Below are 14,828 nucleotides of genomic sequence, written 5' to 3' on the forward strand. Positions count from 1 at the left end.
AGTGAGGGAGCGCCGCGGGGTGGGGGGGAGTGAGGGAGCGCCGCGGGGTGGGGGGAGGGAGTGAGGGAGGGATCGCCGTGGGGTGGGGGGGAGTGAGGGAGCGCCGCGGGGTGGGGGGGAGTGAGGGAGCGCCGCGGGGTGGGGGGGAGGGAGTGAGGGAGGGAGCGCCGCGGGGTGGGGGGGAGTGAGGGAGCGCCGCGGTGTGGGGGGAGGGAGTGAGTGAGGGAGCGCCGCGGGGTGGGGGGAGTGAGGGAGCGCCGCGGGGTGGGGGGAGTGAGGGATCGCCGTGGGGTGGGGGGGAGTGAGGGAGCGCCGCGGTGTGGGGGGAGGGAGTGAGGGAGGGATCGCCGTGGGGTGGGGGGGAGTGAGGGAGCGCCGCGGGGTGGGGGGGAGTGAGGGAGCGCCGCGGTGTGGGGGGAGGGAGTGAGGGAGGGATCGCCGCGGGGTGGGGGTGTGAGTGAGGGAGCGCCGTGGGGTGGGGGTGAGGGATCGCCGCGGGGTGGGGGTGAGAGTGAGGGAGCGCCCCCGGGGTGGGGGGGGGGGGTGTGAGGGATCGCCGCGTGGTGGGGGGAGGGAGCGCCGCGGGGAGGGGGGGAAGGGAGGGAGCGCCGTGGGGTGGGGGGTGAGGGATCGCCGCGGGGTGGGGGTGAGAGGGAGGGAGCGCCGCGGGGTGGGGGGGGAGTGAGGGAGCGCCCCCGGGGTGGGAGTGAGGGATCGCCGCGTGGTGGTGGGAGGGAGCGCCGCGGGGAGTGAGAGGAGGGAGCGCCGCGGGGTGGGGGTGAGAGTGAGGGAGCGCCGTGGGATGGGGGTGAGAGTGAGGGAGCGCCGTGGGATGGGGGTGAGGGATCGCCGCGTGGTGGGGGGAGGGAGCGCCGCGGGGAGGGGGGGAAGGGAGGGAGCGCCGTGGGGTGGGGGGTGAGGGATCGCCGCGGGGTGGGGGTGAGAGGGAGGGAGCGCCGCGGGGTGGGGGGGAGTGAGGGAGCGCCCCCGGGGTGGGAGTGAGGGATCGCCGCGTGGTGGTGGGAGGGAGCGCCGCGGGGAGTGAGAGGAGGGAGCGCCGCGGGGTGGGGGTGAGAGTGAGGGAGCGCCGTGGGATGGGGGTGAGGGATTGCCGCGGGGTGGGGGGGGGGAGTGAGGGAGCGCCCTCGGTGAGGGGGGGGGGTGAGGGAGCGCCCCGTGGTGGGGGTAGAGTGAGGGAGCGCCGCGGGAGGAGTGAGGGAGAAGGTTGAGGTTGTGGGGGGGTGTGGTTTCAAGAGGGGAAGTGAGGGAGCGCCCCTGTGTGGGGTGGGGGATGTGGATTGAGGGAGCGCCCCGGAGAGAGGGAGGGAGGGAGCAGGGGAGAGGGTGAGGTTTGAAGAGGGGCGAGGGAGGGGAGGGGGGGAGTGAGGGAGACCAGCGGCGAGAGAGCAGGGAGGGGGGAGGGGGGAGGACAAAACACGTGGGTGGGGGGGGAGGGGAGATGGGATACGAGGGTGGGGGAGAGGGTGTGAGGGTGTGGCTGTCTGGGCAAGGGGGTGGGGGCAAAGGGAGATTGGAGGGGGGGTGATCATCGTGATCAGAGGGTGTGGAGAGAGGTAAAGTCAAAGTCAAAGTCAATTTTATTGTCAATCCATAGCCAGTTTACACAGACAGAAAATCGAAATACCGTTTCCCACAATCCCGAGGAACAATGTGCATAAAACTAAGTTTTATGCACCCCCGCGGGGGGGTGGGGGTAGGGAGAGGTGTTAGATTGTGTGGAGGGGGGGGTAGGGTGTTAAACGGTGTGGAGGGGGAAGGGGTAAGAGGTTGTGATGTTGGGGCAGGTGGGGGGTGAGAGTTAGATCAGGAAGGGTGGGTGGAAGAGGGTGTTGTGGGGAAGTGGGAGGGCGTTTGGGGGGGGAGAGAGGATGAGAAGGATGTTCTGGGGAATCTGGATTTCCAGGGGAGAAAGATGCGGGGGAGACGGGGGGAAAGAAATTGACAATCTGGGGGGCGGGGAGGAGAGAGAGAGGAGGGTGTGTGGTGTGAGGGGCCATCGTGGGGGGAGAGGGAGAGAATGGTGACGAGTAGAGAGAAAAACTGCAGATGTTGGATTAAATCAAAGGTAGACACAAAATGCTGGAGTGACTCAGCGGGTCAGGCAGCATCTCGGTAGAGAAGGAACGGGTGATGTTTCGGGTCGAGACCCTTCTCCAGTCTGAAGAAACGTCACCCTTTTCCTTTTCTCCCAAGATGCTGCCTGACCGGAGGAGTGAGTGTTGCGTTTGGAGGAACGGGTGCCAGGGGGAGAGTGGGTTACTCTGAGGAGAGTTTATAACCAGCATTTTGTGTCTACTTTTAAAAGAGGAGGTTGTTCAGAGGGAGTGTGTTTTGAGACGGAGGGTGTATCGAACAGTTGGAGATTGAGGAATGAGGCGCTCAAGCCTATAATAGGATTGAGACAGAACCGGTGTATGTGAAGAGATAGACACAACGTGCTGGAGTAACTGAGTGGACCAGGCAGCATTTCTGGAGAAATGGCTGCCGTTTAGGGTCGAGACCTTTCTTCAGAATCCTTCTCTCCAGAGATGCTGCCTGACCCGCTGAGTTACTCATGCATTTTGTGTTTCTGTTCAGTGTAAACCAACGTTTGCATTTCCTTCCTATACAAATGTAAAGAGATGTAAGATGCGTTATCGTCCCTCGCTTTTGAGTACGAGCACTACAAATTGACTTGTAGCCTCTGAGATGACTGGAGTGTACCTCTGGACTCAGAACCTGTAGCCTACAGAAGGTGCAGTGTGTGAAAGATGGGATGAAGGTTTGATGAGGGGACTATCATCACATGGGTTGGGTGGACCCATCTCTGTCTCATCATCCCTATGGTGGGCCAGTTGTCCTGTGTTGCTTGTTCCTGTGCTGCAACATCCATACCCGTCTATGTGGTGACGTTGACCTGAGATGAACGTCTTCACACGTACACAGTGTGTCGTTATCAATCCAGCGGTCGTGAGATCGTGCCCACATAGACTCATTATAAAAGGACTGGACAAGCTAGATGCAGCAAAAATGTTCCCAATGTTGGGGGAGTCCAGAACCAGGGGCCACACAGTCTAAGAATAAAGGGGAGGCCATTTAAAACTGAAGTGAGAAGCAACTTTTTCACCCAGAGAGTTGTGAATTTGTGGAATTCTCTGCCACAGAAAGCAGTGGATGCCAATTCACTGGATGAATTTAAAAAAGAGTTAGATAGAGCTCTAGGGGCTAGCGGAATCAAGGGATATGGGGAGAAGGCAGGCACGGGTTACTGATTGTGGATGATCAGCCATGATCACAATGAATGGCGGTGCTGGCTCGAAGGGCCAAATGGCCATCTCTATGTTTCGATACATTCAGAAGAAGTGCAGAAGGAACAACCTTGGAGACTACAGCTTGGACTTGAATTCCTGCCCCCATTTGATATAGTTTTGTCCATAACTTAGTCGTGTACAACAGCAGATTCTGACCTGATCAGATTTCTTTCTTGTGCCCACAAATGTGGTTTGAGAGAACTGATGGGAATTTTCAGCTCTTATCACTTTTTTATACCAAACAAGAAGCTTAACATGCTGTTCTTAAACCGTTACAACTCTTCCTATCACATACATTCTCCATGTTCTTCACATAACCTCCCCACCTTCATACATCCTAGGAGCAGAATTGGGCCATTGGGCCCATCAAGTCTCCTCCGCCATTCAATCGTGGCTGATCTATCTCTCTCTCTGAACCCCATTCTCCTGTCTTTGCCCCACAGCCCTTGATACCCTGACTAATGAAGAATCTGTCAATCTCGACCTTCTACTGAAAACTATCTTGCATTCCCCCTCTTTCCCACTTTTAATGAAGAGTCACAGACATGGAACATTGGCTGCTTCTCTCTCCACAGATGCAGCCTGACCTGAGTTTTTCCAGCATTTTTGTATTTTGTTTGGTAATTGTGATGTATTGGAACTGTAGGCAGTCAATATTTCTTGGAGCACAACAATTCTGCCATGGCTCGAATGCAATTTTGGTGGCCGTGTTACAGGGCAGATGTGTGATGGCACTGGTGTGGGTACTTAGGAGATTTAATATTCCCAGGGTGGAAATTAACTCCAGAGGGCACCGCTGGAAAGTGAGAGGAGAAAGTTTATTGGAGATGTGCGGGGTTTCTACACAAAATGGTGAGGGCCTGGAATGCATTGCCTGGAGAGGTGGTGGAGGCAGATTATGATTGTGGAATTTAGGAGGCTTTTACGTAGACACAAGGAGCGGAGAGATAGACACAAAATGCTGGAGTAACTCAGCGGGTCAGGCAGCATCTCGGGAGAGAAGGAATGGGTGACGTTTCGGGTCGAGACCCTTCTTCAGACTGATGTCAAGGGAGGGGGCGGGACAAAGAGAGGATGTAGTCGGAAGCAGGAAGACGTGGGAGAACTAGGAAGGGGAGAGGATAGAGAGGGAAAGCAGGGACTGTCTGAAGTTAGAGAAGTCAATGTTCATACCGCTGGGGTGTAAACTACCCAAGCGAAATATGAGGTGCTGTTCCTCCAATTTGCACTGGGCCTCACTCTGACAATGGAGGAGGCCCAGGACAGAAAGGTCAGATTGGGAATGGGAGGGGGAGTTGAAGTGCTGAGCCACCGGGGGATCAGGTTGGTTAAGACGTACTGAGTGGAGGTGTTGAGCAAAACGATCGCCGAGAGCGAGGAACGGAGAGATATTGATCATGTACAGGCAGATGGGAACAATTTACCATGGGTTCATGTTGGGCATGGACATTGTGGGTTAAAGTGCCAATGTGGGTTACAGTGCTGTAACTCCATAGGGGAAAGTGGTGATGGGAAGAGACCGCAGGGAAATGCAGCAGTGTTCTGATTGTTTTAGGGCAGTCGGGAAACCGTGTCTATACGTAATGGGGCGGCGCAGCGGTAGAGTTGCCGCCTTACAGCGCCAGAGACTCGGGTTGGATACTGACCTCGGGTGCTGTCTACGGAGTTTGTACTTCTCCCCGTGACCACGTGGGTTTTTTTCCAGGAGTTTCCTCTGCATTCTAAAACTGCAGGTTAATTGGCTTCTGTAAATTGTCCCATGTTTATAGGATAGAACTAGTGTACGGGTGATTGCTGAAGGGCCTATTTCCACGCTATCTCTAAATTAAACTAAAACTAAACAGTATAATTGTGAATATAAGAAAATAACTGCAGATGCTGGTGCAAATCGATTTATTCACAAAATGCTGGAGTAACTCAGCAGGTCAGGCAGCATCTCGGGAGAGAAGGAATGGGTGACGTTTCGGGTCGAGACCCTTCAGACATAATTGTGAAAGCTGTTCTCTACTCAGATCCAGTGAAACTCAGTGTCAATTGACTTGAGGACGACAGCTGTTTAATGTACACACAGAGCAGAGCCTTGGCTGAGTTTGCAGGGGTGGTGACATGTATCCCAGCGATGTCATCACTGAGGCTGCTACTGTGCCTGAATTACACCAGCATTGCAGTGGCAGCTTCTTGTCATAGAGTGATGCAGTGTGGAAACAGGCCCTTCAGCTCAACTTGCCCACACCGGCCAACATGTCCCAGCTACATCAGTCTGAAGAAGGGTCTCCACCCGAAGCGTCACCCATTCCTTCTCTCCCGAGATGCTGCCTGAACTGCTGAGCTACTCCAACATTGTGTGTATCTTCAATTTTAACCAGTATCTGCAGTTTTTTTCCTACACACTAGTCCCACCTCCCTGCGTTTGGCCCATATCCCTCCAAACCTGTCCTATCCATGTACCTGTAACTGTTTCTTAAATGTTGGGATAGTCCCTGCCTCAACTACCACTGACAGCATATTCCACCCTTTGTGTGAATACGTCACTCCTCAAATTCCAATAAACTCTTTTCCCCTTCACCATAAACCTGTGTCCTCTGGCCCTCGATTCACCCACTCTAGGCAAGAGACTCTGTGCATCTACCTGATCTATTCCTCTCATGATTTTATACACCTCTTTAAGATCACCCCTCAGCCTCCTGCGCTCCAAGGAATATAGTCCCAGCCTCTCAACCTCTCCCTCTAGCTCAGACCATCTAGTCCTGGCGACATCCTTGTGAATCTTCTCCGTACCTTTTCCAGCCTGACGTCATCTCAACAAATATTTTGGGAGATGGCTGAGATCAGACTTGGCAATCAGCAGTGAATAATTGCTCTGTTTGATGCTTGCTGCCGATTGTTCATGGTACCAGGAACTAGTGTCCGATCAGTCAGAGCTGCTGATCTCTAATGCTGATGATTCTGGTGCTTGTGAGAGATGGTTGCTTGTCAACAACAGGGGGAAGGGCAAATTAAGTATTTTTGCAGTGTCGGGCACTATTGCAGCATCCCACTTGATCCATACACAGGATCCTCTCACAGAAAGCAACGTTGTAAGGGCATCCAAAAGCTGGAATCATGAGCAAAACCCAAAGTGCTGGAGGAATTCAGTGGGTCGGGCAGTATCTGTGGAGGGAATGGACAGAGGATGCTTTGGGTCAGGTCTGAAGAAGGGTCCCGATCTGCTCGGTTGCCTGTCCCATTCCCTTCACAGACACGTGGGTAGCAGGGATTAGAGGGATATGGGTCACGTGTGGGTAGCAGAGATTAGTTTAACTTGACATCATGTTCGATGCGGACATTGTGGGAAGGACCTGTTCGACTTTTAATGTGGCTAAAGCATAATGCCAGTTACTTTCAACCTGCATTGATAGGTAGACTATTGGATTTCACTACACACTGCATGCATTCAATAATGCCTCTTTCGCAACTTCTACAGATAACAATTTACCTCGGTACCACGCTCAGCACAGACATTGTGGCCCGGAGGGCCTGCTCCTGCACAATACAGTTCCATGTTCTTTGCTGCCTGACTTGCTGAGTACCTCCAGCACGTTCGTGTTTTGTATGGACGTCTTTCTCTTATGTCCAACTGTGTATGTGAAGGGACACAACATGGAGGCAGAGCTCCATGTGGGCTGCCTGCTATCCTGTGGGAGAGGAGAAAGGGTTAATGGCCATAACCTACACCATTGGGAGGGGTGGGTGATGCATGTGCTCATGAGCCCACGATACATGACTGACTTGCTCCATGGCCCGCAGGGCCGCCCGCGAATGTTATCTGCAAAGCAAGTGGTTAGCAACATTTGAATCGTGACGTTAAATCGCTTAATTTTTCTTTCTTCTCTTTATTCCTCTGCTGGCAGCTGTGGGATGAGAAGGTGAGTACCTGTCAGACCTTGGTCTCTTTTCTCTTTCACCCTTCCTAGCTCATTTTCTAAAGTGTGTGTAAAGATGCCACTGGATTGGTGTGATCAGTGTTGCAGTCGACTTCCAGTGCGGTTCCCTGGTGCCTGCGTGCTGGACAGGCTTGTGATTACAGTGTTGCTGCACCTCATTGAGCAAGGCTTTGTGCTAAACACACTGCCCCACCCACAGGAGTGGAGCCACTCCCAGGCACAGCCACGATTCATTTTGCCTGTCCATTGAGATGAGGTAGCATGGTTTCTTTTTGCCGTCTTTTATATCTTCAAGTCGATGAAATTGGGCTGTAAAGCGATTTCTATCCGTCCTAACTGCACCATGACATCCCATCACATCTAGCTTTCTCTACCCTTGCTCCCATCTCTACCCTTGCTCCACACCCATTCTTCCCCAACCCCACCCATTACCCTAATGATGGGGCATTCCCCCCGTCTCAGACCCTCCCTGCCGACCACCGACGGCCCGTCCACACTAGTTCTGTGTTATCCCACTATCTCATCCACTTCCTTACACACTCCATTCCAGCTTTTGGGTGGTCACGGTGGCGCAGCAGTAGAGTTGCTGCCTTACAGCGAATGTAGCACCGGAGACCAGGGTTGGATCCTGACTTCGGGTGCTGTCTGTACGGAGTTTGTACGTTCTCCCCGTGACCTGCGTGGGTTTTCTCTAACATCTTCGGTTTCCTCCCACACTCCAAAGACGTACAGGTTTGTAGGTTAATTGGCTTGGTAAATGTAAAAATTGTCCCTAGTGTGTGGAGGATAGTGTTAATGTGCGGGGATCGCCGGTTGGCGCGGACCCGGTGGGCCGAAGGGCCTGTTTCCGCACTGTATCTCTAAACTAAACTTACCCCTTCCCTTCCCTCTCTCATCCCAACAGTCTCCGCCACAACCCATTGCCCTAATTTAGTTTAGTTCAAAGGAACAGCATCGACACAGGACCTGCCAACCACCGACGGCCCGTCCACACTAGTTCTGTGTTATCCCACTATCTCATCCACTTCCTTACACACTCGGGCCAATTTACAGAGGGCCTATTAACCTACAAACCCACTTGTCTTTAGGATGTGGGAGGAAACCAGAGCATCCGGAGAAAACAATACAATACAATACAATACAATACAATATATCTTTATTGTCATTGTACAGGGGTACAACGAGATTGGGAATGCGCCTCCCATACGATGCAATAAATTAATTAGCTAATCAGTATACACAGAGAGAACGTGCAAACTCCACACGCAGACAGCACCTGAGGTCAGGATCGAACCCGGGTCACTGACACCGTGAGGCAGCAGCTCGACCAGTTGCCCCACCCCTATTGATGAGGCATTCCCCAATGTTGAAACCGCCTCCCTCCCTACCTCCCCGATCTACTCCTCTCCAGCTGTTGCCCCGACCCCTCCCTCCTTCCAAATATCTCAGAACCCCACTTCACCCTGGAAGCCCCCATACCCAACCTAATTCTCTTCGAGCAAGTACCTCAAGTTTACTAAGTGACCTGAACTGTGTCTTTCTGAAGATAGACACAAAATGCCGGGGTAACTCAGTGGGTCAGGCAGCATCTCTGGACAACATAGATGGGGGACGTTGCGGATCCGCACCCTTCAGTGTCAAGTCTGAAGAAGGGTCCCGACCTGAAACATCACCCATCCATCTTCTCCAGAGATGCTGCCTGACCCACTGAGATACCCCAGCATTTTGTGTCTCTGGTATAAACCAGCAGCTAAAGTTCATTTTTATTGCTCCTTGTCTTTCTGATTTCCTCGCTGACTCAATTTGCTCTTCAAAACTATTTTAGTGATTGGACTGCACGCGGGCATGTGTGTGTGCGTAAGACTAACCCCAGTTAAAATGAGTGGAATGGGGCAGTGAGATCAGAAAGACGAGTTGCCGTTGAGGCTAAAGTCTGTTGTCTGGTGTTGGCGGGCTGCATTGCTGTGCTGACTGTGAGCTTTCTTCCCCTGTGTTGTGCTGCACTGTGAGGATGAGGAGCACACGCCATCCCTTCCTGCTGGAGACCGTCTGGATGGACAAGTGGAGGTTCGACGAGGCAGAGAGGTTGTTCCAGGAGGCCGGGCAGAGGCGCCCAGAGGCTGGGGTCGGCCCGTCTGCACGGGACGGGGCGGGCAAGAGGAGGCAGGAGAAGTGCGCTCCGCGGTGCAGGCCGGTAGTGGCGAGGGAAGCTGACCGGCACTGGGTAGAGGAGGCGGCGGGCGAAGCTGGGACTGTGGCCCGCAAACAGCGGCCCGCCGTGGCCTGCCATCACCTGGTGGCCGGGGTCTGGATCAACAGGGGCGCCTTCGACCAGGCTGAGCTCCAGTTCCTCACCCGTTCCCAGGCACGGGCAGTGCCACGCTCTCTCCCCATCCCGAAGTCACCGCGGCCCACCCCAGACGAGGGCTACGGCAGCGTCGGCGCCACACCGGTGACCCCGGCCACACCCGGGCCCCGGGGGAACAGGACATCTCCCAGTGCTGGCGTCTACCACCCACCGGCCCGCGAGGTGTGGCTGGAGCAGCCGCGGCCCACTCCAGACGATGGCTACGGCAGCGTCGGCGCCACACCGGTGACCCCGGACACACCTGGGCGCCGGGGGAACGGGATGTCCCCCAGCCTGCCCATCCGCCCACCTGCCCGCGAAGTGTGGCTGGAGAAGCCGTGGCCCACTCCAGGCGAGGGCCACGCCAGCGTGGGCACTACATCGGTGACTCCGGCTACACCCGAGCCCCGGGGGAACGGGATGTCCCCCAGCCTGCCCATCCGCCCACCTGCCCGCGAAGTGTTGCTGGAGAAGCCGTGGCCCACTCCAGACGAGGGCTATGCCAGCGTGGGCACTACGTCGGTGACTCCGGCTACACCCGAGCCCCGGGGGAACGGGATGTCCCCCAGCCTGCCCATCCGCCCACCTGCCCGCGAAGTGTTGCTGGAGAAGCCGTGGCCCACTCCAGACGAGGGCTACGCCAGCGTGGGCACTACGTCGGTGACTCCGGCTACACCCGAGCCCCGGGGGAACGGGATGTCCCCCAGCCTGCCCATCCGCCCACCTGCCCGCGAAGTGTTGCTGGAGAAGCCGTGGCCCACTCCAGACGAGGGCTACGCCAGCGTGGGCACTACGTCGGTGACTCCGGCTACACCCGAGCCCCGGGGGAACGGGATGTCCCCCAGCCTGCCCATCCGCCCACCTGCCCGCGAAGTGTTGCTGGAGAAGCCGTGGCCCACTCCAGACGAGGGCTACGCCAGCGTGGGCACTACGCCGGTGACTCCGGCTACACCCGGCCCCCGGGAGAACGGGACGTCTCCCAGTGCTGGCGTCTACCACCCACCGGCCTGCGTGTGGCTGGAGAAGCCGTTGTACGACGAGGCAGAGCGGCTCTACCACGAGGGGCGGGCGGCGCAGAGGGACGGCCCGCACCAGAGCGGCACCACACCGCCACCACCCCTCGCCATGGACCCCGGCCCCTCGCCCACACCGGCCCATCGCCACCTCGTCCATCAGGATAACGAGCCGGTGTGGTTCAACAAACCCGCCCACGATGCTGCAGAACTGCACCGCCACCTGCTCGACGCCCGGGGAATGCCCGGCAAAACCCACGAGCTGTCGTCTGCCTCTCCACCAGCACCACCGACAGAGAGAAGCACCCCTGCACCTCGCTGTCCCAGGACCCAGGATAAGTAGGCTTGCATCATACTTAATGCACCCTCACCCAACACAGGGTCCCTGAAGAACCCCACAGGACATTGCCTTTTCTTCCCACTTTTTGAAGTCCTCCAACACACTTGCATCTAATTTATTTTCTTGGGCATCTGGTAAAAATGATGCGGAGCCACACACTCCCATTAAAACATGAGGGGGGGGGGGGTGGTGGGAGTGGTGGGGCAATTAGATTATAAACTTAACCTGGGTGTCATCAAATTAGTCACCGGGGGATCTTACCTGACTCGACTGACAAGTAAAATGAGACACAAAGTGCTGGAGTAATTCATTGGGTCAGGCAGCATCTTTGGAGAAAAAGGATAGAACCTGGATAGGAACCATTTAGGACTGAGATGAGGTAAACGTTTTCACCCAGAGAGCTGTGAATCTGTGGAATTCTCTGCCACAGAGGGCAGTGGTGGCCGATTCGCTGGATGCTTTCAAAAGAGAGATAGAACTCTTAGGGCTAGTGGAATCAAGGGATATGGGGAGAAGGCAGGCACGGGTTACTGATTGTGGGTGATCAGCCATGATCACATTGAATGGTGGTGCTGGCTCGAAGGGCCAAATGGCCTGCACCTATTGTCTATGTTTCTATGAAAGGCTTTCAGGGATATGGGCCAAACGCAGTCAAATAGAACTAGCTCAGGTGGGCATTGTGGACAAGTCGGGCCGAAGGGCCTGTTTCTGTGCTGTGCAACTCTGATCGTATGAGATTCCAATCAAATCAATACAGGATCCTGTTGGTGACTCTCCGACCACTTTACAATTGGCATCGGATAGGGTTTGCACCATGGGCAGATTTATTTTAACATAGAAGGTTTCTTTAACTGTAGAAGGTTACTTTAAATGCGTTCTTTACACGCATTTTTTTGTGTGAAAATAGTTTTCATTCGTGGGCTCTGGATAACTGATAAGACTGGGGTTTATTGGCCATGGGTAGAGCTCTGTGCCGGTGCATAGGGTCACTTTGAACCAGTGCGGGCAGCGTGGTAATGGGCAAGTGTTGTGCCATCTAGGGTCAGGTGGACTAGTCTGATGCACACAGGAGGTGTGGTTCCAAAGCTGCTCAGATTAGTTTAGAGATACAGCATGCAAGTAAGCCCCTCGGCACACTGAGTCCGCACCAGCCATAATGACCCCAATCCGACACACTCAGGACAATTTACAGAAGCCGATTAATTTACAAACCTGCACGTCTTTGGAGTGTGGGAGGAAACCGGAGCACCCGGTGAAAACCCATGCGGTCACACGGTGAACTTACAAACTACACACAGACAGCCCCCGGTGTCAGGATTGAAACCGGGTCTCTGGCGCTGTGAGGCAGCAGCTCTATCCGCTGCGCCACTGTGCCGCCCCACTATCGAACCGGCCAAAACTTTACAATAATCCATCGACTTCTCAAAATCGGGGTCCTTGATTACATGACCAGTGCTGCTTCATGGTGTTAATGGTGGGTTTGGACTTGGTGGGTAGCAGGGCCTATTTCTGTGCCGTACCTCTCCGCAGCTATTTCTTTCTTGGTCGCTGGCGAGCCCTGCAGTGATGCAGTGACATGGCATGCAGAGGGCTGGTGGGGTTTGCATGCCAGGCAGCGGCCAGTGTTTCTACAGTATTGTGCGCGTACTGCTCGGACTTTGCACCCGACATTCCCCTTGCAACATCACTTCAGCTGAGTACTATTATTTACTGTACACTACATCCCTCCTGGGATCGCCCTGCCCTGAACCAACAACAGGGAGCCTCGCTGCTGAGGTCATCTGTTCAGAGGTTATAGGAGCAGAATTTGGCCCGTCAAGTCTACTCCGCCATTTAATCTATCTTTCCCTCTCAACCCCATTCTCCTGCCTTCTCCCCATACACCCACTAATCAATCTGTTGCCGGCTCTGATCTGTCCTGGTCTTTTCTTACTTCCAGTCATCCTCCACCCTCCCTCTACAATTACTCTGAAGAAGGGTCTCAATCTGCCTGACGTGCTGAGTCACTCCAGCATTTTTTGTCTGAAGAATGGTCTCGACCCGAAACATCACCCATTCCTTCTATCCCGAGTTGCTGCCCGTCTCGTTGAGTTACTCCAGCATTTTGTGTCGATCCCGATCTTGAACGTCACCTGCCTTATGTTCTCCAGAGTGGCTGCCCGGCCTGCTGAGTTACTCCAGCATTTTATGTTTGTGATATAAACCAGCGTCTGCAGTTCCTTTTTATTTCCAAAATTTGCCACTTGCATCGGTCTTAATCTGTGCATTATTTGTGTTTCGTAAGAGCAATGCACGGGCAAATAATAGTACTCAGCTGGTGTGAATCTGCAGCCCTTTTCCCACCCGACAGCAAGCAATGAAATTCTGCATTGTGGGTAGACACAAAATGCAGGAGTAACTCAGCGGGTTAGACAGCATCTCGGGAGAGAAGGAATAGGTGACGTTTTGGTAAACGTCACCCATTCCTTCTCTCCGAGATGCTGCCTGATCTGCTGAGTTACTCCAGCATTTTGTGTCTACAGCATCTGCAGGTTTTTTTCCTATAAATATTGCTTTGTGTTGACTTGAGGTGATTGTTGTGCCGGACTGGCCAAACGACCAGTGACGTGAGATGATTGTTCTGTCAGCAGGTCAAGCAACCTGTGGCGTGAGGTGTATTTTAGTCGGACTGGCCACACGGCCCAGCATTGCAACCACGTTGAAGGTGTTGTCCTCTCTTGTCAAGTCGCCTGAGGACTGCTCACTCCCAGTGTCGGGCCTCAACGAAGCTGCCTTGTTTAATTTTGCAGTGTTTGAGTGATGGGCAGCAGTGAGACTTGAGTGAGCAGTGGGGTGTTTGATTGGCCGTGTTGCTACGTAAGGAAGTTTGGACTGATCTTTCAGGTTGGGGTGCCTTCCTGCCGCCATTTGACTTTCCTTCCATGATGTGTGAACCATTGGCAGGAGCGGAAAGGCGATACGGAGAGGATGGTTCCCACTCGTGGGAGAGTCTAAGACCAAAGTCATAGCCTCAGAATAAAGGGGCGTACTTTTAGAAAAGAGATGAGAAGGAATTTCTGTCGTCAGAGGGTGTTGAATCTGTGGAATTCAATGCCACAGGAGGCTGTGGAGGCCAGGTCAATGGATATTTTTACGGCATAGATAGATAGGTTCTTGATTGATATGGGGAGAAGGCAGGAGAATGGGGTCGAGAGGGAAAGGTAGATCAGCCGTGATTGAACGGCGAAGTAGACCCAATTGGCCGAATGACCTAATGCTGCTCCTTTTATCACTCATGAACATTTTATGGGCGATGGTTTTGTAATGAAACTTGTGTAATGGCAGCGGATTAGAGAATGGGGCTGACCAGTGGGGAATGGGGCTGCACAGTGGGGAATGGGGCTGACCAGTGGGGAATGGGGCTGACCAGTGGGGAATGGGGCTGACCAGAGGGGAATGGGGCTGAGGAGTGCATCAGTTACAGTGGGACAGTACTGAGCTTATCCCGCGGTCAACCAACAGCACCCCATCCATGTATTGATTGGGGGCTCTCATCTCTGCTTTGAACGGGGTCTGACTGTGTCTTTCATCACCTTTCCCACCATCTAGGACCATGGCAGTTAACATGTTAGCAAACGAGAATATCTGGTTTGACAAGTACAAGTATGACGACGCGGAGCTGAAGTACTACAGCCAGATGCACGGTTCAGTTCCTACCAACACCCCAGTACAAAATACAGCGCAAAATCCTCCAGCCACACAGGTACAGTATGGTGCTTGGACGTGTGTGTGAGAGAAAAACAAATAACATGTACAGACAAAACCCAGCAATATTAACCTTTCAAGTTGCAAAAGTCTTGGTTTATAATTAAAGAGCAAAGGATATCTTTTTGCAAGATGATCGCTTACCCTTTA

The 14,828-nt window shown here is 54.1% G+C and overlaps 1 protein-coding gene across 2 annotated transcripts in view; it reads left to right on the forward strand.

Moving 5' to 3' along the window:
• Positions 1 to 7,205: 7,205 nt before the first annotated feature.
• Positions 7,206 to 14,828, forward strand: part of eef1db (eukaryotic translation elongation factor 1 delta b (guanine nucleotide exchange protein)) — a 41,605-nt gene continuing 33,982 nt past the window's right edge. For both annotated transcript variants that reach the window (XM_078426223.1, XM_078426231.1), the window contains exons 1-3: positions 7,206 to 7,216; positions 9,245 to 10,933; positions 14,523 to 14,676. In XM_078426223.1, the coding sequence (XP_078282349.1) occupies positions 7,209 to 7,216; positions 9,245 to 10,933; positions 14,523 to 14,676 (1,851 nt within the window). In that variant the 5' untranslated portion in view covers positions 7,206 to 7,208. The remainder of the gene's footprint in view (positions 7,217 to 9,244; positions 10,934 to 14,522; positions 14,677 to 14,828) is intronic.

This window comes from Rhinoraja longicauda, chromosome 2 (assembly GCF_053455715.1).
Source record: "Rhinoraja longicauda isolate Sanriku21f chromosome 2, sRhiLon1.1, whole genome shotgun sequence".
Taxonomy (NCBI): Eukaryota; Metazoa; Chordata; class Chondrichthyes; order Rajiformes; family Arhynchobatidae; genus Rhinoraja; species Rhinoraja longicauda.